General features: G+C 38.4%; 2 protein-coding genes across 2 annotated transcripts; both read left to right on the top strand.

Moving 5' to 3' along the window:
- Nucleotides 1-1,975: 1,975 nt before the first annotated feature.
- On the top strand, nucleotides 1,976-11,356 carry LOC122417943 (organic solute transporter alpha-like protein 3). The gene is made up of 6 exons (XM_043431885.1): nucleotides 1,976-2,195; nucleotides 4,295-4,490; nucleotides 7,249-7,480; nucleotides 7,722-7,878; nucleotides 8,349-8,489; nucleotides 9,857-11,356. Exons 1-6 carry the CDS (start codon nucleotides 2,087-2,089, stop codon nucleotides 10,102-10,104), a joined length of 1,083 nt encoding a protein of 360 aa, XP_043287820.1. The 5' UTR covers nucleotides 1,976-2,086; the 3' UTR covers nucleotides 10,105-11,356.
- Nucleotides 11,357-16,991: 5,635 nt separating this feature from the next.
- On the top strand, nucleotides 16,992-22,823 carry LOC122417962 (neprilysin-2-like). Its single transcript, XM_043431916.1, has 9 exons — nucleotides 16,992-17,070; nucleotides 17,422-17,502; nucleotides 17,824-18,063; nucleotides 18,398-18,591; nucleotides 18,654-18,824; nucleotides 19,030-19,503; nucleotides 19,579-19,858; nucleotides 21,475-21,767; nucleotides 21,848-22,823. Exons 1-9 carry the CDS (start codon nucleotides 17,001-17,003, stop codon nucleotides 22,187-22,189), a joined length of 2,145 nt encoding a protein of 714 aa, XP_043287851.1. The 5' UTR covers nucleotides 16,992-17,000; the 3' UTR covers nucleotides 22,190-22,823.
- Nucleotides 22,824-23,052: the final 229 nt, after the last annotated feature.

Raw genomic sequence — 23,052 nt, 5'->3', positions numbered from 1 at the left:
AATTTTTTTCTCGATTTAAAACTCTATAAGCGTCAACTCGGATCATACATCTTTTTCAACTTTTTATCCATTCATTGGTTTCGTTATCATTTTTGAGGGTTTTCAGATTGCAACGACACGAAATTTGGTCAAATTTTCCGTCCGGCTTTGGCAAGTTCTATAAATTTTCAAAAACTTTCAGAAAATATTTTTTAAAAATGCACTACTGTGCTGAGTAAGATTTTGAATGAGAAAAATTTCATATTTCCAAAAAGTACATTAAACCTTTTGGTTTCCAATTTGGTAAATGAACTTTGAATTTTCAACATTGAAATTCTTCACATGCCTCATTAAAATGTGTAATTATGGTAACGTGTAAAAAAGAAGAGTCACTTTCGTATCTACTATCGTAAATCCGATCGTCACCGAGTTCGACGTTTTTTCTCGCTACATAGTAGTAAAGTTCAGAGAAATTGAAAGTCCGCGTACTCCGAGGCTTTCCGTATAGGAAAGATACTCCGCAGCATCTTTGAAGGAATAAGGTCAACATGGCAGTGACCTTCGCGAAAGGAAAAGATTTATTCGTGATTTCCCTTATTTTGTAGAGTCGTGCAGACTGAAACGATCGATTGGAATTTAATTGAAAAAGTTGCGGAGAAACTTTTCATTAATCTTTCATTTTGTGGACAAAATTATAAATATAGTTGACGATTACGCAGATTGGTTATACTTTTCGTGACAATCGATTTTAACTAAATGGGCTGGCTGTGGGAAAGTTATAACAGTAGAAGAGTTCGAGTTTTTTTCTGAAAACTTCCATAAAGAACTTTTGAAAATCGATTTTTTTCGAAAAGCACGCAGATCTCATTCGGGTGATTTCGTTTGATCGATGCGATTCGAAGTTTTGTAGTGAAAGCTACACTTTGACACAAAATTCGGGACTAACAAAGAAAAATTTTGAAAAAACGAAGCAAAATTATCGTAAGTATTCGAATTACAGTAATTACTCGTATTCGATTAGTGGGCGAGATAAAAAATGAGACGAATATTTTGTCAGAAATATTATTATTTTCACTTTTTTTTAATAATTATAATATTATAATTTTTTTTATAATAATTTTTATCAATTTCAATTAATATTAATATCGATGGGGATTAATTTGATTAATTTTAAGTTTTCTCTTTTCTTAGAATTTCAATATAGCGAAAGAATTAAAAAAATATCCAACATAGATACTTTTCCACATGATTTATAACACGATTGAATCGTCATTAAAAAAAAACCCAACCATTCATCAAAGAGTGCAACGACAGGAGGACCGACTGTCGGTAAAATAGTAATTTTATATTCATTTTACCGACCGATGGTCATGAAAACATTTGTGCGGTGACCGTCGGTAGAGAAGATAACTAATTTACCGATGGGGGGGGGGGGTGACTCTACAGAAATCGTTGCTGTCCAAAAAATCGGACCAAAACGTTCATCAACAAAATCAAAATTCAGCTCGAATAGAAGGCTTATCATCCGTCGATAATTCTATTGTCAGCCGATTCACTTGTCGGCCGTCGGTAATGTAGGATGCCAAATAAAAAAAATTGTTGAACCATGTCACTTATTCGAATCGGACCCTTTCTCAAGGCTCGAAATACTTTTGATTTGAATTTTATGTTGCCCACAAAATCCTCCTCCACGTGTTTCCACTAAGTATGCAAATTCCTTCGAATTCTACGACTTATGAATCAGCCAAAAGCTGTTGACCTTACGAAATATTTTTGAATGAATATAACTGACGGTTTTTTTTCGCTTAGCAGGCTTAACGCACGATCATGAGGATCTGCTAATCGAAAACTAGAATTGATATTACGTTAGTTTGATACACGAGCCTCGTGGAGGTGAGCAGAAGAAAAAGAATGAAAAAGTGGGGAAAATCCACTCTCACTCAGTCCGTGCTCGCTCCGCTGAACTCTTTCTTCATAGTCTTACGATAGTATCACGTCCACGACGAAAGTGTGCTCATTATCGTGCTTAAATACAATCGTTTTTTTGCCAACTGAAAAATTACGTTTGATAAAAATATTCGGGGACTTTGATACTGGGATTTTGAAAATGGGCACAAACACACAGGAGCTTTTCGTGTCGACCAAAAACGCCGAATACCTCGGCAATCTCACCTGCAATGACGTTTTCGTCCCGTCAGCAATCGAGTACTTCAAAAGTGAGTTTAAAAATATGAAAAATCGTCGTAAAGGATCGAAACTACTATAAAAATGGCGGCTGCACTTTTTTAAACGTTGAGCTTTGACGACGTCGAAAATTCGGTCATCAACGACAGTGAATAATAATCAAATAATAAATTTTGAAATTCCCACGTGCGTGATCGTCCTCCCATCTTCTTGCGGTCCGTTTCCGGCTATTTTGGGACAAATCGGGTAGTAACAACGGGAAATCGCCTCCCAGAGAACTGACGACGATTTAATGACGGTTACAAGACATTTTTTGTCTCCTTTTCCCTTCTATTCTCTCTCTCTCTTAATAAAGGTACTAGGAACCTTTCACGCGGTTGAAGCCAAAAAAATTAAACCTATTATTTCATACAGCCAGGGCCACTTAGAGAACGACCTTTATTTCTACTGTCATATTTCCAGGTATCATTTCGGGCTTGGAGATACTCCAAAACGGTTCCTCGATCTTTGGCGACTTGACTGCAAGAAACTTTACTCGAGTCCCTTTTTTTCTTTCACCATAATGTTTTGCTTGCCGCTGAATTAAAACGCATACGAATAATCGAGGGGAAAACTTTTGCAAAACGAAGAAATTTCGGACTCCCTGGTCACTCGACAATTTTATTTTATTTATTCGCCATAAATTCGATATTCTCGCGAGCGAATTTTTATTCGCGCATGCTTCCATTTTCGCCTCGTGGCTGAATCACATTTTAGCAACTCTCTTAAAAATCAAACACACGCTCGAAAGACCCGCGGCCAGGCTCGTTACGCTCCAAGTGAAAGTTTTGCTCGCTCCTACCATCAAGCCTTTCTGGACACTGCCGAGGATTTTCTCGTATTTTAAGTTACGCAAATAATCACAGGGAAAATCGTTGCTGTTTTTTGCTTCGAATGTACAGCACGATCGTTGCATAAAGTCGCAGCAATGGATTTCATATTTTTTTTTTAATCTGAAAATATGAAACATTCTCTATTTGTATTTATGCTACGAACGATCAATTCAGCAGATATTTTGAGAGCAGATCAAATCAGTTTGATCACTGAGACATTTTTCTCAGTGCTATCAATCCACGATTAATAAATAACTCAAAGTGCAATAAAGAGAGCGATTCTAGCCAACTCGTCGCTGATAAGAATTGCAAATCGAGAGGCTCACGTTCTGCTGAATCGATTCACCTGCTGCCTCGTAATATTGCACTGCGTGAATTTTAGGAAATGGGGTGTGACTCGATCGAGGGAATAATTTTTGCTCGCTGTTCGTTTCGACAATTTTCATAAACGAATTCCCATTTTAAGTTTACTGACGAGTTCATAAGGATTTTATATTTTTTAAGGCCTCACATAAACTTGCAGCGGGCGAAAAAACGTGATTTTCTTGATTTTTTTTCGACAAGAAAATAAATGTTTATTGGAAAACTGTGAACGACATTCGTTAGCACATATGTTCGTGTGCTTGTACAATTTTTTTCATCAAAAAGTTTCTCAAAGTGGCGCAACCCCAGCTGTATTCCTGTAGCACCTTTTTTTGAGCATCAGTCGTGTCGGACATGATAACGAAAATATTATTAATCTGATCCGTATCAAGTTTATATCACTTATTTGTTATAATAAGATAGCTCGGGCCTGAACGAAGGATTCGTAAAAATGTTGATTTAAAAAAAGTGGCGACAGTTTTAACAAAAAATTCGTTTTTTGAGGTGCTGAATTTTCGGATTTTCTGCTACAATTTTTTATTCCAACAAAATACAAAATTCTTCGTCCAAACCCTGGCTATTATTATAATAAATAAGTGGTACAAATTTGGTGTGGATCGGATTAATAGTTTTTTAGTAATCGCGTTCAAAGATTCGAGTATTGGTCGACCGAGCGCACCGGGCGGTCGCTTGAAAAATCCACAGCTACGAATCTAATGTTCCGATCTTTATGAAATTCCGTGAGAATATTCAGACATCGTACTTGAATAATATGTAATAAAAAATCTCTCGATTTTTTCGCCCATCACAAGTGTATTTGAGGCCCTAATTCATTTTAAAAATTCCTCAACGATCTTCGTTTTTCACACCCACTAATCCGTCAATTTATTTTCCAGGTTTGGGTCAGTTCGCCACAATATTCGTCAGTCTGGGAGCTATTTTCATGGCACTGACCTTGTTCCTCGCTGTGAGTGGAACGTACAAAATAATGGTGATGAAAGAAACGAAATCGGTGAAGAAACACATAACTTTTATTCTCTTCGTTTATCCCATCGCGAGCTTGTGCAGTCTCGTGGCCCTTGCAGTACCGAGGTACGAATGAAAATGCGAAGAAACAAGATCTTTTTGATTTTCGTAGCGAAACAAAAAAAAAAAACTTTTATAAAAACCGAAAATAACTTTTTTTTTTTTTATTTTTTTTATTTTCCATAGTTCCAGTGCTTTTGCTTGAAAATTTTTTCTCATTTTTCCTCAACTGTCATCTACTTTCATACTTTGATCACTGCTATTTGTTGATTCGTAAAAATTTTGCAAATTTAAGCAGCAAAGCACTTCTCCGAAAAGCTGCGATTCATTTTCCATTCATCCTCGTTTCATTGCCTTTTTTTCAAAGATTTTTTCACTCTTTCCCACCATCAATCCGCTCCCGATAATCGAATAATGCGATTTGTTAATTTTCCGAGTCTCCGAGTCAAATTTAAGGGGTGCATTCGTGACATGATAATCATTCGATATTCATTGGTAATGAACGAAGAAAAACGTGTGCCTGAGTCTTCGATACTATTGAATAAAAACATCCAGAGTTAGGAGGAGCGTAAATTCTCCGGGGTTTTAAGGGTTTGAGCTCACTCACGGCGTTCTTGAGAGAGGAAGATCAGGCCTAGAAAATTGCTGTAACATCCACGTCAATAGAGACCTTAATCTGGCCCATTGGTTAGCGTTATTGGCTTCGATAGAGACAGGAAAGGATTTTTTTTAACGAGGAGAGTTCGTAAGCCTGGCACTAATGACCTCGTCGTCCTTTTTCCTTTCTTTTTTTTCTTCCTCCCTCCCGTGAGATCAAAGTCGTGTTCGTTCATGTTAAATTTCGATAAGACTTCTCTCCCGTCTGCTCTCGATGCTTAACAAACCTTCCAAAACGCACGCTTCGAGAGCCCCTAAATAAAGGGGCAAGAAGGGCTGATAAATAGGAATAAAAATGGTTATCTACTGGGAAAAGTCGTCGGTGAAACTCGTCACAGTTTTTCCACTCTCTAATTGCTTCGCTCTCGTGAATCGAGATTAAAATCTGGCACCTGTCGATCTTGCCCCCCCCCCCCCCCCCCCCCTCCTCCCTGTTCGTCGCTCTTCCTTTTCTCATTCGTGAAGACAAATTCGGGCGTTGACAAAAATCTTTTAAGCATCCTCACTGACTATGATTAATCGATTGGAAAAAAACGTTGAAATAAAAAGGAGAGAATCTTTGCTACGCTCCACGGATATTCTGCCCTCGAATGCTCAGTATGGATAACATTTTTTTTTCGCGATATGGCCACACGCAACAACCGTCCTGATCGCAATCTCGATAGGGTGAGATGACCTTTTTTGAGAGAAAAATAAACGAAAAATACGCCGGAGAGTGGAAGAAGAGAGAGAGAGAAAAATGTCTTGGTCCATTAACGCCAAAATTTGGTCCATGTTACTCGGTGGCCCCGTCTCAAAAAACATTTTCTCTTTCGCTCGCTTTCGTTCTGCCGAGCGAGAGACACGGACCAGGCCGCTCGAGACAGTTGTCCCCAGGCCTGGAATTTCGGAACTACACGGACGAGAAGCTCGGCGCTTTTTCGCTCTCAAATAAAGAAACACAAAAAGGGACGGCGGAGACTCGAAAAAAGGAGGGAGAGATAAGGACGCGAAACTACGCTGGAAATTAATGCTCGCCACATGCTTTTCTACTTCTCTTATTTATCTCCTTTTTTCGTCAGGCTTCGCAGTCCCCTTTTTATTTTTCATTGCTTCAACGTGCTCCGCTTTTTGTGGTTTTATTGGGAAAAAGAACTCGCTCTTTCCATACTCGGCAGCAGAAAAATTTTGATTTTCCTTTTTATAATCGAAATTTTCGACCAAATTCTTTAGAGATTCGTCTTATTTTATCTTTTTGTTTTTTTTTTATTTTTTTTTATCGTCAGAACTCAGGTTTTGTCCTGATTGTATTATAGAAAAAAAAAACAACACGCTTTTTCCATGCTCACCGAACAGCAAAAAAATGTCTTTTTTAATATTTTCGACTAAATTGTTTCGTTAATTCGCAGCTTTTTCAAATTTTTTGTTTTTGTTTTTGTTTTTGTTTTTTTTTTTTTTTTTTATAAATGTTTAACATTTTATTTCACATGTTATAAGGTATAAAACTGAATGGATAGCTCGACCAAAAATTATATCTGATTGGAATTTCCGTACTTCGTGATGCATTAAAAATCTGAAAAAATTCAACAACATTTGGAAAGCTATGAACAACAATTATCAATAATAATATTGCCCAAAAGTTAATAACAAATTGTTTAAACAATTGATTCTCAAAAATTTATCGAAAAAATGTTGAAAAAAATTTTTAAAAATTTTAATTTTGAATATGTTTTGGAAGACATATTTACCATCAGTTTTGAAAAGTCTCAAGGTTACTGGATCAAAAATGTACAAATAAAGCCTCTTGAAAAATTTGAAAGAGGGAATTTCAAAAATCGACGTAAATTCTGAAAAAAATCATGAGCATTCAGAAAAATGCGCACATTCGATTAGTAAAAAACAAAACAAGGGTTTACAGTAAAATTGTTATAAAATTATTTATTCAAACAATTTATTAATAACTTTTGGGCAATATTATTATTGACAATTATAGTTCACAACTTTCCAAATGTTGCTGAATTTCTTCAGATTTTTATTGCATCACGAAGTACGGAAATTCCGATCAGGTACAATTTATCGGCTGGGCTATCCATCCAGTAATATACCTTAAGTTTGCTTCACTCTTTTTTAAAGTTCAGCGGTTTGAGATTCGTCTTATCATTGTTTTTTCTTGATTTTTCATCGTCAGGACTCAAGTTTTGTCCGAAGCAGTCACACAAATATATCTGACGACAGCGCTTTATCGACTCTATCAATTGTTGCTGGAAATCGGACGTCGAGAGATGAATAAACCAGCGTCCCTGAAGCTGCGCGTTGGGCCATGCTGCTGCTGGCCTTGTCTGCCCTTTCCGGACCTGGAAATGAATCCGACCAATTTGTCGTGGCTCCAAGTGATAGTTCTCCAGCTTCCCATCGTTCAGGTAATCATTATTCATGCCGCTGCCGCTTCCTCGGCCCTCCAATTTTTGTTTTTAGTCTGAGAATATATATTTTTTTCGGATTCTTCATTATTTTCGCTGGTTTTTTAGCTTCGGTTTTTCTCCATTTCATTCTCGCCCCTTTCGACGCGGCAAATTGGAAGTTTTTGCTTGCAAATGATTGACAAGTCGATGGAGAATAATAGAAAATTCTTGGACTCACTCGATCTTTTTTTATTTCCAGACTCTCCTTTACTGCGCACTCGGTTTTGTCGCTGCAGAGGACGCGGCGCTGCCTTCGAGATACGGAATTTTTCTGCAGCCCCTATCCATAGCGAGCATCCTTTTCGCTCTGTACGGCCTCGCGATAACGACGGCGAGTCTCCACGAAGTCAATCCAGGTGATAAACGAGACACAATGACGCTTGGGAAATCGTGAAAATCCGGGAAAATGAATTTTTTCTTCTCGAGAAAACGTGCTCGACGAGAATGACTTTTGATAACGCGTTTCCTTGCTTCTCGTCACCCCCGAAAGTCCTCAATTCCAGAAATGTTTTTCTCACTCTCGTATTTTCGCTTTTTCGAGCCCCGGCACCTTTGCTCAAGCCTTTTTTCAATGGAGCCTCCAAAAAGAAAGATTGCTCGTACGAGCGAGGAGCTAAAAAATCTTATTTACACAAGCGGACTTGGGGCTCACTCCGAATAAATTAACAGCTACACGCTCAAGACCACACGCATGTTTTCTGACCGCGAGGAAAACACATTCGACGAGCGATCCAAAGAATAAGAGAATTTCATGAGCCAGGAACCTTTCTGGACGAACCTGTGGAAAACAGAACCTCATTTTTCCTCGTTTTTTTTTTTCTTTCAGGCATTAATATCACCCACAAAGCTACCGTTCTTCAACTCGTTTTGTTCTTCACCAAACTTCAAGGCTTGATCATAAAAGCTCTCTCAGGAACTGGACTCTTTCCCTGCAATCCACCAATCACACCCCAGATTTACTGCAACTGTGAGTATTTCATTTAAAAAACCCTGAAGAAGTCAAGCTCGAGGAGAAAATTCGATTTTTAAAAATTTTTCCTCCATCACCCCTTAATGGGCCTTTGTACCTAGGGACAGAAGTCATTTTCAATTCCCACAAAATCATCGAACGCCAAAATGTCCATCAGCAAAAAAATTCCCTTGTCATTGATAAATGATCGGTTTCATTTCATCCTGAGAATCAAGAATGATTGAACCAGCCAAAAATAAAAAGTGAAATTAAATATTGTGAAGGTCCAACTGGCTCCGAGCCAACAAAATTCATTCATTTCATTCAATAACAATTTTTCTCAAGCTAAAATAAACAATTGCTCCATCCCAGCAGTTTTTTCAACAGGCCAAAAGAAAAATTCAGCCAAACGTTTATTTCTACCATCATTGAAGAAAGTCCAAAGACGCGAAAGCGACCGCAGATATTTTGCTGTCAATCAAAAGTTCATTTCCAACACTGCAAATCTTCATCGAGCCTCCCATTTCTCATCGAATGACTGAATTAAAAAAAAAAAAATTGACAAAATTGAGACAAACATTTCGATGAACAAGTGAAGAAACTTCATCGCAAGTCTGTCAAATAGAATAATTGGCTCTACGAGGTTTCACGACTAGCACATTCCCTCCGATCTTTTCAATTCCATTAAACTCCAACGCTCACACACACACACACACACACAAGTGCCCACGGACTTAATGAAATTTGGCAAAGACTCGAGAAGGAGCGTGTGTCTGGAAGAGAGCAGCGAGACCTCAGTGGTCCACACTCTGCTTTCTTTTTCCTCGTTCCATCATCATCATCTCTCATCTCACTTTCCGTCCCCTTCCAATTCTGCAAGGCTCGCGCAGGGAATTACCTGTGGAGTGGTCCGCCGGAGGAGCCAGAGGGAACAAAGGACTCGGCGAACCCGTTTGATGACAGAGAGATCTCTCTCTCTCTCTTTTTTTTTTTATTTTTTTTTTTTTTTTTATTTATTTTAAAAACCTTTTTTCTCCCCTCTTTCATCTCTCCCTCTTTTTCTTTCTTTCTTTCGTTCTGGTGCAGGGCTCGTGGTCCTGCTTGGGATCTCTGGTGGGTTAATCGGTGGGCAAACGGGTTGAAGGCGGACATTGTACAACCCTTAAAAAAGGAGGAACGAAAAGAGAGAAAGAAGGGCGGGGATGGGGGGATGAGGGGGGAGGGGGGGGGGAGGGGGAAGACGAAGAGGAGGCACGAACAGTGAGATGTATTCACCGAGACTACCGACTCTTTCTGGCCCTTGAAAAACTCCAAGCCAAATATAAAAGCCACGTGAGTGAGTTTCGCGTTAAATGCAAAGTCTCGAGTTTCATTCTCAATTTCAGTTACGTACAACGCGCTGATGCTAATCGAGATGGTTTTCCTGTGCTATGCCGCGAGACACGTCTACGTTTATGCCCAAGAAGACACCGACCTCGAGGCCCCTGCACAAAATCAAGGAAATCGCTCAGCCCCCAACGAGATTCGTTTGAGGATAGAAACCCCTGACAAACCTCAGGGTGGCAGCAACCCTCCGAGGAACAACAACGAGGGTGAACTCAGGGCCACCGATCCAGCCTCGGCGAGCCCATGAAACTTCCCCAGGACGCTCCAGAGTCGCTGGACTACCACCTTAAGAGGAAGGCCACCCCCCCCCCCCCCCCCCCACCCTTAACGGAGGGGGTGGCCGGTCTCGATCTTCTCGGAACAACGATTCCTCGGGGCTCGTCGCCTTCCGAATATTGCAATCAAAAAACATTCGGGAATTTTGAAAATCCTGAGTACCCGCCAGCCTGCGTTTTTGCGCGCATGCGCGACTTTTCGGATATTCAAAGCCCTCTAACTCGAGAACGGCTCGACCGATTTTCCTGAGCTTTCGCACAGACCTCGAGCGTCCGATGATCTTGCACGAGGACAACTTTCAATATTTTCTTCCCAGAATTAGTTTAATCGCCGAGGGGATTACTCGAACGTTCTTCAACAAAATCGACACTCGCGTTCGACCCGCCCGAAATCTGAGGCGTCCGCCGAGGCCCCGGGTCCCCCGCAATATCTGTAATCTTCGAGCCCAAGCGTGCCGAACATCCATGGAAAGAGATCTCGAGAGATCTCTCATCTGCCAAGATGAAGAGGGTTCCGGAAGGGCCTTCCAGAGGTCGTCGCAAAAAAAACAACGAAAAAAATACACTTTCCGTGCACGCATTTCTTATTCCGGGTTCGTGCACTCACGAATACACACGCGTTCGTCCTCTGCGCGTACATTTATGACGATGTAACTCCATCATACCGGTTCTTGGCTGTCCCTTTAAAATAAATAGGAAAAAAACTTTGTGTGCTACAATAATCGTGCAAGAGTACCAAGAGATTCGTCCACGAGATGCGAGGCGTGGGCTGAATATGTGAAGAGATTGTGACCGAATGATTTTTCTTGAAAAACAAAGGAGTCAGAGATCCGAAAAATCCTCAGTTTTCGGCGCTCCCTCTGCGTCGGACGCGCGCAGTGAAACGATGTGACAGCTCGTCTTAAGCGAGCCAAGACACAGAGTGTAATTTTAGCTCACCCCTCCTCGGGGATATTTTTATGATCCGAAAGGGTCAATTCGAAAAAGGAATGAGAACAAAAGAAACAATGTCGCCGAAACTTTGTTTTTCGATCCTCCCCCTTCTTGCCGCAGAGTCTTATGTACATAAATACTTTTTTATTATTTATAAACCTTCGAAATTAATGGAAATAAATTTTATCGATTAATCGTACGAATGTGTATTGGAGTATTTGTTTTTAGGACGATTTCAGGAGGAATCAAAACCTTCGGATTATCAGCCAACGCAAATAGTCTGTTTATCGTCGCTGATTTTTTTTTTTTTTTTTTTTTTTTTTTTCAATTAGAAACGACGAAATTGTTTATCGTTATAATTGAAAATATTAATTTCATTGAAATTTTTCACTACCGTTTATAATCGATTGAAAAGATTGAAATAAACATTTTTAAAAGATCGATTTTTATCGTCGAAAGTCAGTCCGATGAGAGGTGTCAAGTGTGAAATGCTCGGAGATGAGATAACGCAGCGAGAAAGAGTTGTGCCACGACCGAAGAAAGCTGGAAAAAACAAAGTGGCGTTAAAAGGCTGCGTCTTCGTTCCCGGGGCATTCGCAGCTCGAGGAAAAGTCTCGAGTCGAAAAATTGGGATCAGCATCCCTGCGCGGTCTCTTCTCCTCAAATGAATTTATTTACTCGTACATTTGAGCTCGCACACGCGCACGAGCAAATGAAACGAACCACGTGCCAGACTCTCAGCGTAAGTATAAACAGACGTCCTGAAGCATTATCGTTCCTTCTCGTCCCACTGACGAATCGCAGACGCGAGAAAGCAGCCCTGAAAAGGGGCACAAAATTCAGCTCTCACTGTCTTGTCCCTCGCGGTCCATACCAGCTTCGCTCGTACTCGAGATTTTCGTCGGACTCTCAGACGAGGATTCCTCAAGTGTAGAAAAATAAAAAAAACATTCTCTCACAATGCTGCGTTTCCGGTCGATCCAGCACTCACCAGAACCTTTCCAATGTCTCGAACGATCTCTCAACCAAACCTGGTCGAGATTCGCGGATCCGTGTCTCGTGTATATATAAATACACGAGACAAGGATTTTCGCGATTCCATCGACAGTTTATTTGACGAAAATCAAAAAATGTGGATTCGTTGCCAAATTTAGCTGATGCTTAATTTCCAAAATTTTTATTGATGCGAGGAAATTTTTCTTTTTTCTTTGATTTATATATTTTATTTTATTATTATTCATTAATTCGAATATTTAATTGTAATTAATAGTACGCGCGTAATAATTATTTTTTGAACGGGAAATATCGCGGAGTGAAAAAAAAAGTGTTGGGACGCAAACTCTGTGAAATTTTGTCCAATCGACTTCATTGAAAAAGGATTCTCTTCAGAAAATTTATCACTATCTTCGCATCGTAGAGTTTTTTTTTCTAATTGTTTGCTTTTTTTTTTTATTAACGATTTACTGCAAAATTTTTGTGTAAAATTCGATTTTTTTCTAAATGGCTGCCATTTTTTTTCTAATCAAAATGTTCAAATTTCCTACGATATGCTACGATAGCTGTATTATTATAATTTAATAATCTTTTTGCATTTTTTATTTCGGATGCTTGCTGTGGCACTTGCACTGTCAATCGTCGAGGAGTCTTTTTTTTGAGACGCCATTTTGCGAGCGCTCCTCTGCTTAATGAAATGTACTAAAAATTAAAAAAAAAATGCCTCGTACACTTTATTACTTCAATAATTATTACACAAAATTTCAGATAATTTGATCGAGCCCTTTTCCCAAAAAAAGAATCCCAAAAAATACCTTATTTTTGAGTCTGCGTGTTATTATTATTAAAATGGAAAACTCGGTAATTTTTAGTCATTCGAAAATAGTCTTTTCATCTAATTTCGTTTGTAATTCATTTTCGTATTACTCTTTTCACTTTTCGAATGTTCTGGTATGAATGTGACTTATAAAAAATCATAAATTTTCTGAGAAATGGTGTGAGTTTGTGTGGATTTTTGGGACGAAAAACTGCACGTTCGTAAAGTGAATTATCGTAAGAAATGCATTTTCCATTTCGTTTGTTAGCTGATCACAAGCCAATCTCGCTGTGAATTAATGCTTGTTTAAAAAGCGAAAAAAATGGAGAAGACTCAAGATTGAAAAAAAGTTTACGAGCGAGAGAGGAAAGTTTTTAAGTGAATAAACATTGAAAATAGGCCCGAGGTGGTCGGGTAAGTACCTTAATAACTTAACGACCAATTCTCGGCAGTCTCGAGACACAAAGAGGGGGGAGGGAGAACGCAATTGGGAAAGCTTTATGAACGAGATACAAACGCGTATTATCTCTCGTCGAAATGGCTCGTCGAATTTATTTCGTTTGTCCATTAAAGGTGGTCTGCGGGATAAATTTATTACGAAGCGAGAGCATCGGTTTCGTGAGGCAAAGAAAACCGGAGCCCGGGGCACCAAATTTTTCGATGGAAAAATATTTTTTCTGCCGGTAATCTCTCTCTCTTTCGGTGAAAAAGCATTTTTTCAAGCGTGAATCAAAGATACAAAAGTTTCTACGCAAACGCAGGTATTCGGGGCTGAAATTCCACGGTGTACTGCACCCGATCACGTTGGATTTACGTAAGCCTTGTTCCCTACAAAAATGCCGGAGGAGTCGCCAGCGGTAGTCCAACAGCCGGAACGACGCTAAGTCAAAAAATCAACATGCGAGAACCGAGAGCCCGAGAATCGGTGCTGCGAGCAAGAGACAAATCCACGGAGTAACTTCACGTTTATTCAAAGAATGATGCATTACGATTTCTGATCGTCAAAACGCCCCGAGTCTCAGGGCTCAAACGTCAACTTGGTTTCTTCGCTTTTTCCGAGCCTCCAAATGTGCACGAATTTCACCAGGACCCCGAATCCGAAGCCCCCCCTTAAAGGCCCCTTAAAGCTGTTCCCAAACACCAATGAATCACTCAGCACAGATGCCAACGTCGGAGCGCCTTTTCTTCTTTTGTACTGGCGCTCTTAACCCCAACATTTATCAGCTCCTAACTTTAGCCCGGACGATTTGAACTCGCTCGCCGGCTCAGCCGTGGATATTCATTGCAATTTTATCTTTCCGAATGAATGGTGAATGAAACGAGTGATTTCCGGGCTATTTTGGTGGAGATTGTAGCTAAAATGAACCGAGTCACGAGTCGTTTAGTTGTTTTTTTTTTTTCAAGTTTTGTGGTTTCTAACTCTTTCGGATGCCAGGGGACACAGATCGGTGAGGACTCGTTCTTTTTGGGGCGATAACCTGTGTTTTTCGACGACAACGTTCTTATAAGAAAAATGCAAAAAGTTTCAATGACTTATCTAGATTTTTGCGGTCGTACAAGCGCTTTTGGGTTGCTAAGAAAAAAGAGCGCTTGAGATTTCGGAAAATCGGTTGTGGGCGTTCGATCACTCGTCAAGAAATCACGATGTATTCAGAGGAATTTGATGTTACGAAATAAATGTACAAACGTTAGCGATTTATTTCGAGGAAGACGAGCCACAGAGGCTCCAATGAACCAGCAAAATCGGCGGATGCCGATTTTTACGATTTTCGATCGCTTCGATCGCGAGGGTAAAAATGAAAGAGTCGCGATTGGAAGCGAAGTTTAACGGAAATTGATTCCTGTCCTGTGGAGTTTGAATGCTGCATCAATAATTGATAACGAAATAAGCATAAATGAAGAAAGAAACTGGGGAGATCGGTAAGCCAGAGAAATATGAATGGAGAATGACGTGAAGATTCGTTAAATTGATCCCATTCTCATAAATATCCATCATTCGTTTCTTCGTCGTCCGGGTGAGCTGCTGGGCTCGACATCGGTTTACTCGTTTTCATGCCGATCGGTAAGAGATCGGCGTGGGCGAGAATAAATTTACTCAAATTATCACAAAGATTTTCTTTGGAAGGTAGAAAAAGAGTTTCCTCGGCGGTTGTCATATATTTCACCGTTTGATGGATCGTCGACGAATCGTCGAACCTGTCTCGATACCGATCCCTCCGAATCGTTGAATAATTCAAAAAATATGCGACATTTTTTGCGATTTGTTGCCTGGGATCTTCGGTGTCTCGGAAAGTCTTTAGCCAACGTATTTTTCGTACCGATTTCTAGTGACTTGTGCCCTTTTACTACCGATCTCAAGCCGCACAAATTCTATTGTTTTCTGCAAAAGAAAAAAATTTAGATCTCGAGCGACGTCTCGTCGATAAACCTCGGCAAATGGACCAGAACGAATCTCGCTCATCCCAAACGATTTCTCCCCATTCTTATGCCCTTTTTACTTGGAGAAAAAAAATCATTTATGCACACCTGTTCCCAAGCGCATGGCTTCAGGTTATTGCTCGTTGAATCTTAATAAATTGCTTTAATGGAGGCTAAATTAACGAGAGACCAGAGAGAGAGAGTTTCATATAAACTTTTTCCATTACTTTGTCAAATATTTCTTCGTAAGAGCTCCCCACTTAATTGGTAAACACAATTGGTTCCCTGGGTTCGACGACGAGTATCGACCATTTTCTGTCCCTCTCGAAATAACTGTTTTCTTCGACACAGCAATTGACGTCAAAAATTTCAAGGATTTCACACTCCAAGAATGACTTCATTTGGAAACAGATATTGTTGCTAGGTAACCAGTTGCGTCAACTAAAAATTCCCAATATTTCTGGGCTTTCGATAGCGCTGACGAGAGTCTCTTTTTGCTGCATGACAACATTTTTTTTCTCATCGAACTTTCGCGAAAAGCGACTGTTGCTTTATTACAGTCGAATGCACGAGAGAATCGAAGCTTCTATTTGCATTTTACAGTCATTTCCAAGCAACCCTTTTTTTTAAGTATCATTTAGTAACCCTTGGAAAATAGGAAATGTGCTGAAACTGTGAAAATTCGTTTTTTTTTTAATTCTTTCAATTTTTCATTTTTATTTGAACCAAAAATAATGGAATTCTTGCAAATTAAAAAAAAATATTCTATATCATTTTTTTGTTTTTATTTCAACCATTTTCATTATTTTTAAAAAATATTTTTAAAAAGTTTAATCATTTTTAAAAAATATTCTCATCTTTATAAAAATTTCTTCTTTTTTTCTTCTTTTTCGTATACTTTTATACAATGCACTCTGGCTATTTTGAAAAAGAAGTATTCAAGGTACATTGGATTGAACTGCAGTGGAAACATTTCTTTTTACAAATTTGGCCTTTTTTCGAAAATAATCGTCTTAAGAATGGACACTTTTTTGAACAACCGAAATTTGACAACTTTTCACTCAACTCGTCATTCGAATCCTATAATTATTGATAATCATTTGTATTTTTTCACAACAGTGAATTCTGGAAATTTCTTTCATCTGGAAATCTGGAAAGTCTTTACACCTCAGAATACACAATTGCACAACTTCTCACGTACAGAATCGATATAGCCAATATCGAAGCGGAAATAATTTATTCTTCATTTTTTATTTTAATTTGTTGTTCATGCCATCGTAAATGTGAATCGATATTGTCAATAATAAAACTCGTGTAACTTGGACAAATTTATAAAAAAAATGGATTCCCAGCATCGAATCGTCACTTTAGTTAGTTTTTTCTCGTGCTATTTTCTCTCCTCTTCTTTTGAGATGCTTTTGACGTCACTGATCGAGACGAAGCTCAATAAATTAGCATATTATCATACCCTATTATAGATATTACCAGGCATTTGAACAGATGTTTTTTATATGTAGAAACATTGAGTAAAAAAACTATTTGACGTTGAGCCAAGTGTTCGACTTAATTATTCGATTTTTGAGCAACGTTTTAAGCGAATTCACCCCCTCTGTGAATTCGATATTCGAACGGTCGGATCATCAAGGCGACGAAGAGAAATTACGATTCTCGTACTCTCAATCGCTCTGCTGTGCGAGGAAGAACAAAATGTGCAATCTGGCAAAAATCATCGTCGCACTTATCATCTGTGCAACAAGAACCAGCAGTGCAACGACTGGTAAATATTCATGATTTTTTTTCTTACTGCTTGTAAAAAAAAAAAACATCTGACGAAGAGATTTTACAATTTTGGAAAAAAAAAATTATTTCGAAGCAAAACGAAACGGTTTAAAATTTTTTTAATTTTTTCCCTTTTGCATTATCAATCCAATGTAACTTGAGCGTTGTAAAAAGCATGAATAATGGAAGAAAAAAACAATTGGAAAAAAGTAGAAATTTTGGAAAAAAGAAATCTTTTCTTTTTTGTTTGATATAAAAAATTGAAAGAATGAAAAAATATGTTGATAATTCTCGAAATAACCCGATTTGCGCCTACAATTGTGTGACTGCCACTTTTTATGATCCGCAGGCGTCGATCTACAGCGGCAGAGCAATGTCACCGTGGAAATTTCGGATCACTTGTGCGACACGCCGGTGTGCATTAACTCCGGTAAGTAATCGAGTAACAATCGTGACTGAGACTGCTGAATTTTCAACTCTCATACCCGGAAATACTCTGATCTAATCGAATCGGAATTAAAAAAAAAAAGTTTATTTCACTTTTCCAAAGAGGATCACGATGATTCTCCATCATTTTCTTCCAATTTAATATAAATAAATAAACGTTATGTGCGATTTTCAATTGAAATTTTTCACGAATTTTTAATCGCAAAAATAGTTTCATTTAAAAAAATGTTAAAAGGAAATTTTTCATTCAAGTTCCACTGTCATCGAGCAGCTTTTCAGACGAGCTCTTTGAAAAATGTTTCAGCTCAACGGATCCAGAGGAACATGAATTTGGACGCGCTTCCATGCGACGATTTTTACGAATTTGCTTGCGGCAATTTCATGAAAACAGTGGAAATACCCGTTGGGTATGCCGAAGTATCGCCGCAGAGAGTGGCTGCCGAAGAAATTCAGTCTCGTCTGCAAGAGATCGTTGAAACCATCGACGAATCGAAAGCACCCAAACACTTCAGGCTGGTGAAGAGATTTTACGAAAATTGCATGAGTGAGGGTTTGCAAAAATAACGTTTGCAGCATTAAATTGTGATTAAAGACGAAAACGATTTGAAATTTTCGAAAATACGATTTTTTTATTGGCTCAATATTGACTTTGGACCTTTCAAAATATGATGAAATCAAAATACAGTAAAAATATCTTGAATAACCAAATCTAAACTGAATTTAAAAAAACTAAAACTTAAAAAAAAAAACAATTGAAAAAACCTGATCATTAATCGATTAAATTTCCTTCCACCTGGAAAAAATTGTTGAAAAAAACAATTTTTGAGGCAGCCACAGTGGCTTTAGCCCTTTGAAAAAAATTGAAATCCCTTTCACAGCATCGTTAGATTCGAACCTCGACGAAGACCACGTCCAGTCAGCCCTTTTAGAAATCAACATGAAAAATGGTTGGCCTCTGAAGTCTGGAGAGGATTGGAGAGAGACTGAGTTCGATTATCGCTACACGTTTAGATCCTTGTTCCGCAAGAGCTTAGCTCCGGACTTAGACAACAGATCGCTCAATAGTTTGCAGGTACGGAAAAGTTTGAAAAATATATTTTTTTCCAAAAAGTAAGCTTCTCATTGATTTTTTAGCTTCAAGTGAAAGATCCACCGCTGGCTCGGAGCTATCTGACATCGGGAAACGAAGTGGGTCTGAGATACCATCGGTACATGGTTGACATTGCAGTTGCCTTGGGTGCTAAGGAGCCGGAGGCAATAGGTAGCCTCGCGAACACTTTTATTTTGGAAATGGAGCTCCAACGAGTACGTACGAAGATAGAAAAGTGGTTTTTTGGTGTTTAAAAAAACTTTTGTCCCGCGAGAATATCGCTAGGGAGCCAGTCAGACTGTCGTCGCTGTTGTAACGTCGATTTTGCACGAATCTGTAAAATTGTCGTTGCAAGAAGCATGTACTAAAATTTAGAGAAACAGCAACGTCAGATGCTCGGTTATTTTTAATTGTACGCAGACCGTTTTCACCGAGCACGATGACCAGGATTTGAAGAATCGATTGTTCAAAACAACTCTGGGGGAGCTGGATCGGAAGTATCCGAAGTTGAATGCAATGAAAGCTTTTGGAAAACCCCCTGAAACGGTTGTTCAAATGACAGTGGATTGGGGGACGATGGAGAGATTGGAAAACTGGGTGATTCGAACGCCGAAAAGGGCCTTGGCGAACTGGGAAGCCTGGCGGTTCTTCGCCAAACAAGCTCCCACTTTCGGGGGTTTTTTTACTCGTAGAACGCAACTTTTTAACCGAATTCTCACAGGAACGAGCAAAGGAGAAACCAAATCGGAGTACTGTATTTCGAGGACTCAAAATAGTTTGGGGTTCGCTTTGGGTGCTTTGTACCAGAGAAAATACGTCAGCCAAACTTCGTTGGATGACTTGAGCCTGATGTTTGACAAAATAAAGGCTCAATTTTCCGGATTCATAGAAAAGGTTTTTAGCTCCGGTTGACTCAATTCATTCTTCAATGCAAATGAATTTCCGTGTATTGCATAATCTACTTTTTAGGCTCAATGGTTGGATGGCGACACGAAAAGAGATGCTCTCGAAAAAGTGTCGAGTGTGAAGAGCAGCCTCGTTACTTGCCGGGAGCCGATTGGCGACGATGAACTCGAAGCTTTCTATCGCGACCTTGAACTCTCGGACGATTCGTTTGATGAAAACCTTCGAAATATAACGAAATTCGAGGCCAAGAAAAAATCTGACAACACCTTGACCAAAATGAGTCGAGCTCATTGTGGACATTTTTTAATAGACACTAAATACTCACCTCGTTTCAACTTTATCCGTAAGTTTTACAGAATCTCACAGGTTGCCAAATAACAAAGAGAAAAAAAAATTCTTCCAAAACGTTTTTTTATCCTTTTAGCTAATAAGTTACGGAATTTTTTTTCATTCCCCCAAAAAATGAAAATTTGAAACAGGGAGAAATTTTGGAGCCATTTCAGTTTTTCTTCGAATGCTTTTTTCAAGAAGCAGTCGAAGTGCGTTGGATTAAAATTGCAGTAGGAAAAAAAATTCATCAATTTTTGAGAGATACCCAATGGTGTCCTGAAAAAGTAATTTTGAGAAAAACACATTTAAGATAACATTCTTTGGCATCAATTATACAAATACAATTTTTTTTAAATTTTTTTACCTCATGGTTATCGAATAGTCGAGCGTTAAATCAAAGTTCTTATGCACGAGATGGATAACTGTGTATATTAGGGTGCTTCAAAAAAAATCGATATTTTTTTTTTTCGTGGGCCGAAGAGAGGTGTTAGTATATGTAAAAAAAATGACTTACTCAAATTTTCAGATCTTTTTAAAAATATATAACGGTCCCTCAAACGACTTTTGTATTTTTTTTCCTGTTTTGGGGACAAACGTCATGAAAAAAATCATAAATCGTTATGCAAACATAAAATGCACTTCTCCCTTGAATACATGAAACTTTACCTTTGTGTTGAAAAAAAAAATCATTAATTAAACGGTCCCTCAAATGACTTTTCTGTTCGTATGACATTTTTGTTCGTACTAGTGCACTTGTACTTGTTACATTGTAGACCGTGAAGCAATATAAACAGAGCTACAAACATGGAAAAAATATGCTTCATATTCAGCGCAGAGAAAAATTATTTCCGAGCTAAATATTCAAAAAACATATAACATAATTTTGCAATGAATTTGCGTAGTATACTGGAATACACATGTTCAGCGCATTATTCCAATGTATTTTATGCTCACAATATTTCACTTATTCAACAAAGAAAGTGCATTTTATGTTTGCATAACGTTTCGTGACTTTTTAAGACTTTTTCCATGACGATTTTCCTCAAAATAGGAAAAAACATAGAAAAATCGTTTGTGGGACCGCTAAATATTTTTTTTTTAATCTCAAAGTTTGGGAAAGTCACTTTTTTATATGTACTAACATCCCTCTTCGGCCCACGAAAAAAAAAAAAATCGATTTTTTTTTAAGCACCCTAGTGTATATGTAAACTCCATGCTACACGTGAACTTTAGCATTCAATTATTCGAGAGCTATGTGGTAGAAAAATCTAAAAAAAAATATATTGTCTTATATATTTAAAGAATAAATTTATCAAATTTTATTAAACTCTTGTCATTTTGAAATTCTTAATATTTTTAACATGGTTAAGCATGGCAACATTGTATCGTCGCGATCCAGCCTCCTTAAGGTTTCAAGCGCGCATCAGGCCCTCTCCTTGGGCAGTCACGTTTTCTTTAACAACCTTCGATCCATAGAAAATTTTTACAATCGACTTTCACAGAAATACGCCTAAAACTGTAGAGAATAATAATCTATAAAAAAAATCGATTTTTTGAAAATTCTGGACTATTTTTTAAGTTATTAAGGCATTAATTTTATTTTTTTTTTACTTGGTCTTATCTGAACAGAACTTGCTGCTACTTTGTATACCGACTGGAATCTCGATATAAACCGTCCAACACATTTGTACGGCGACGTATTGTACGACGTTGGTCGACCGAAATATCTGAATTACGGAGCGGCTGGGGGAGTTATCGGACACGAAATAGCGCATAGTCTCGGAGTCTCGACGCGATATTATAACAAGAATGGAAATCTTAAGTTGACGTGGGATTCGGAGAGCAACAAAAATTACCTCAATCGCTCTCAGTGTTTTGTCTATCAGTATGGAAATTACACGGTCGATGAGTTCGGAATTCGTGTAAGTTTGATTTCGGAATAATTGGCCAAGTGGTAAACGACGAAATAAAGTTTAAACTTCAAATTTACTCTCTTATACAGCTCAACGGTTTTTCAACAAGAGATGAAAACATCGCCGATAATTCGGGTGTCAAAGCAGCGTATTACGCCTACCTCGAATGGGCGAAAAATGCCGAACGGGAAAAAAGTTTGCCTGGACTCAATTATCCACCGAATCAAATGTTCTGGATCGCAATGGCTAATTCTTTCTGTACAAAATACCGACCGGAATACCTCAAAAGTCGGATCTACCAAGACGTACACTCGCCGAATAAATTTCGGGTCAACGGCCCTTTGGCCAATTTGCAAGAATTTTCAAACGATTTTAAATGCGACTCAGGAACCAAAATGAATCCGAAAAATAACAAATGTCTGTTCTGGTGATGGTTTTCAAAATAGCCTCGAGAATGGCGACCTGAAAAAAATGTGGAATTCGATCGTTTTTGGCTACCATCGCTTTCTGTATTTGGCCATATGTGAGCATAACTTTGTTAAATTGATTTTTTCGAATGACCAGATTCCGTTCAGGGGTGACGGATTTAAATAATGCTCAAATAAAATTGAATTTTATACTTTTTTTTCGATAAAGCAACATTTTGGTTAATCAAACTAGAACGAAATTTTTCAAAGTGTTCATCGAATCAATACGTCAAAAAATTCGTATTTTTTTGCATTTCTCGAGGATAAATCAGCGTTTTAAGTGTTCTTTATACTAACTTCGATTGTAAAGTTTCCATGAGAAAATTTTTTTTGAAAAATGATGGAATGGAAAAAGGAGAGAAATTTCGTAGCATTTTAAAACCCAACGAATTCGGTGCAAACGAAATTTATTCGAAACATTCTGTTATACGGTCATAAAATTAAAAAACGTGAGCAAAAATGTTTGCACAAGCCTCCTTGATATAGCTAAAGTCCTGAGGCCACCCTGGGATTTTTCAAACATTATGCTCCAAAAGATTTGATGCGTGAAAAATCTCTAAATATTTCTCTTAATCCAAATCTTGATTGTACACTCAGAATTATCTTTCCCAAGGACGCACCCAGCATTTTTTCATCATATTACACAAATATTTTCACAAATAATTGTTTGATGACTTTCTCATCCCGTTTCAACTTTCTGCCTTATAATTGCACACGAGTTTGACGAAAAACAATGCATCGAAATAATTCTACGCACTTTTATGACGGAAAGCGAGTGCCGGATTGTCGGAGCACCTCGTTGTCCTCGAATTCCTCAGGGATTTTGA

The sequence above is a fragment of the Venturia canescens genome, chromosome 11 (genome assembly GCF_019457755.1).
Source record: "Venturia canescens isolate UGA chromosome 11, ASM1945775v1, whole genome shotgun sequence".
In the NCBI taxonomy this organism is placed as follows: Eukaryota; Metazoa; Arthropoda; class Insecta; order Hymenoptera; family Ichneumonidae; genus Venturia; species Venturia canescens.
The sequence above is the reverse complement of the archived record's forward strand: the minus strand, read 5'-3'. Positions and strand labels throughout refer to the sequence as shown.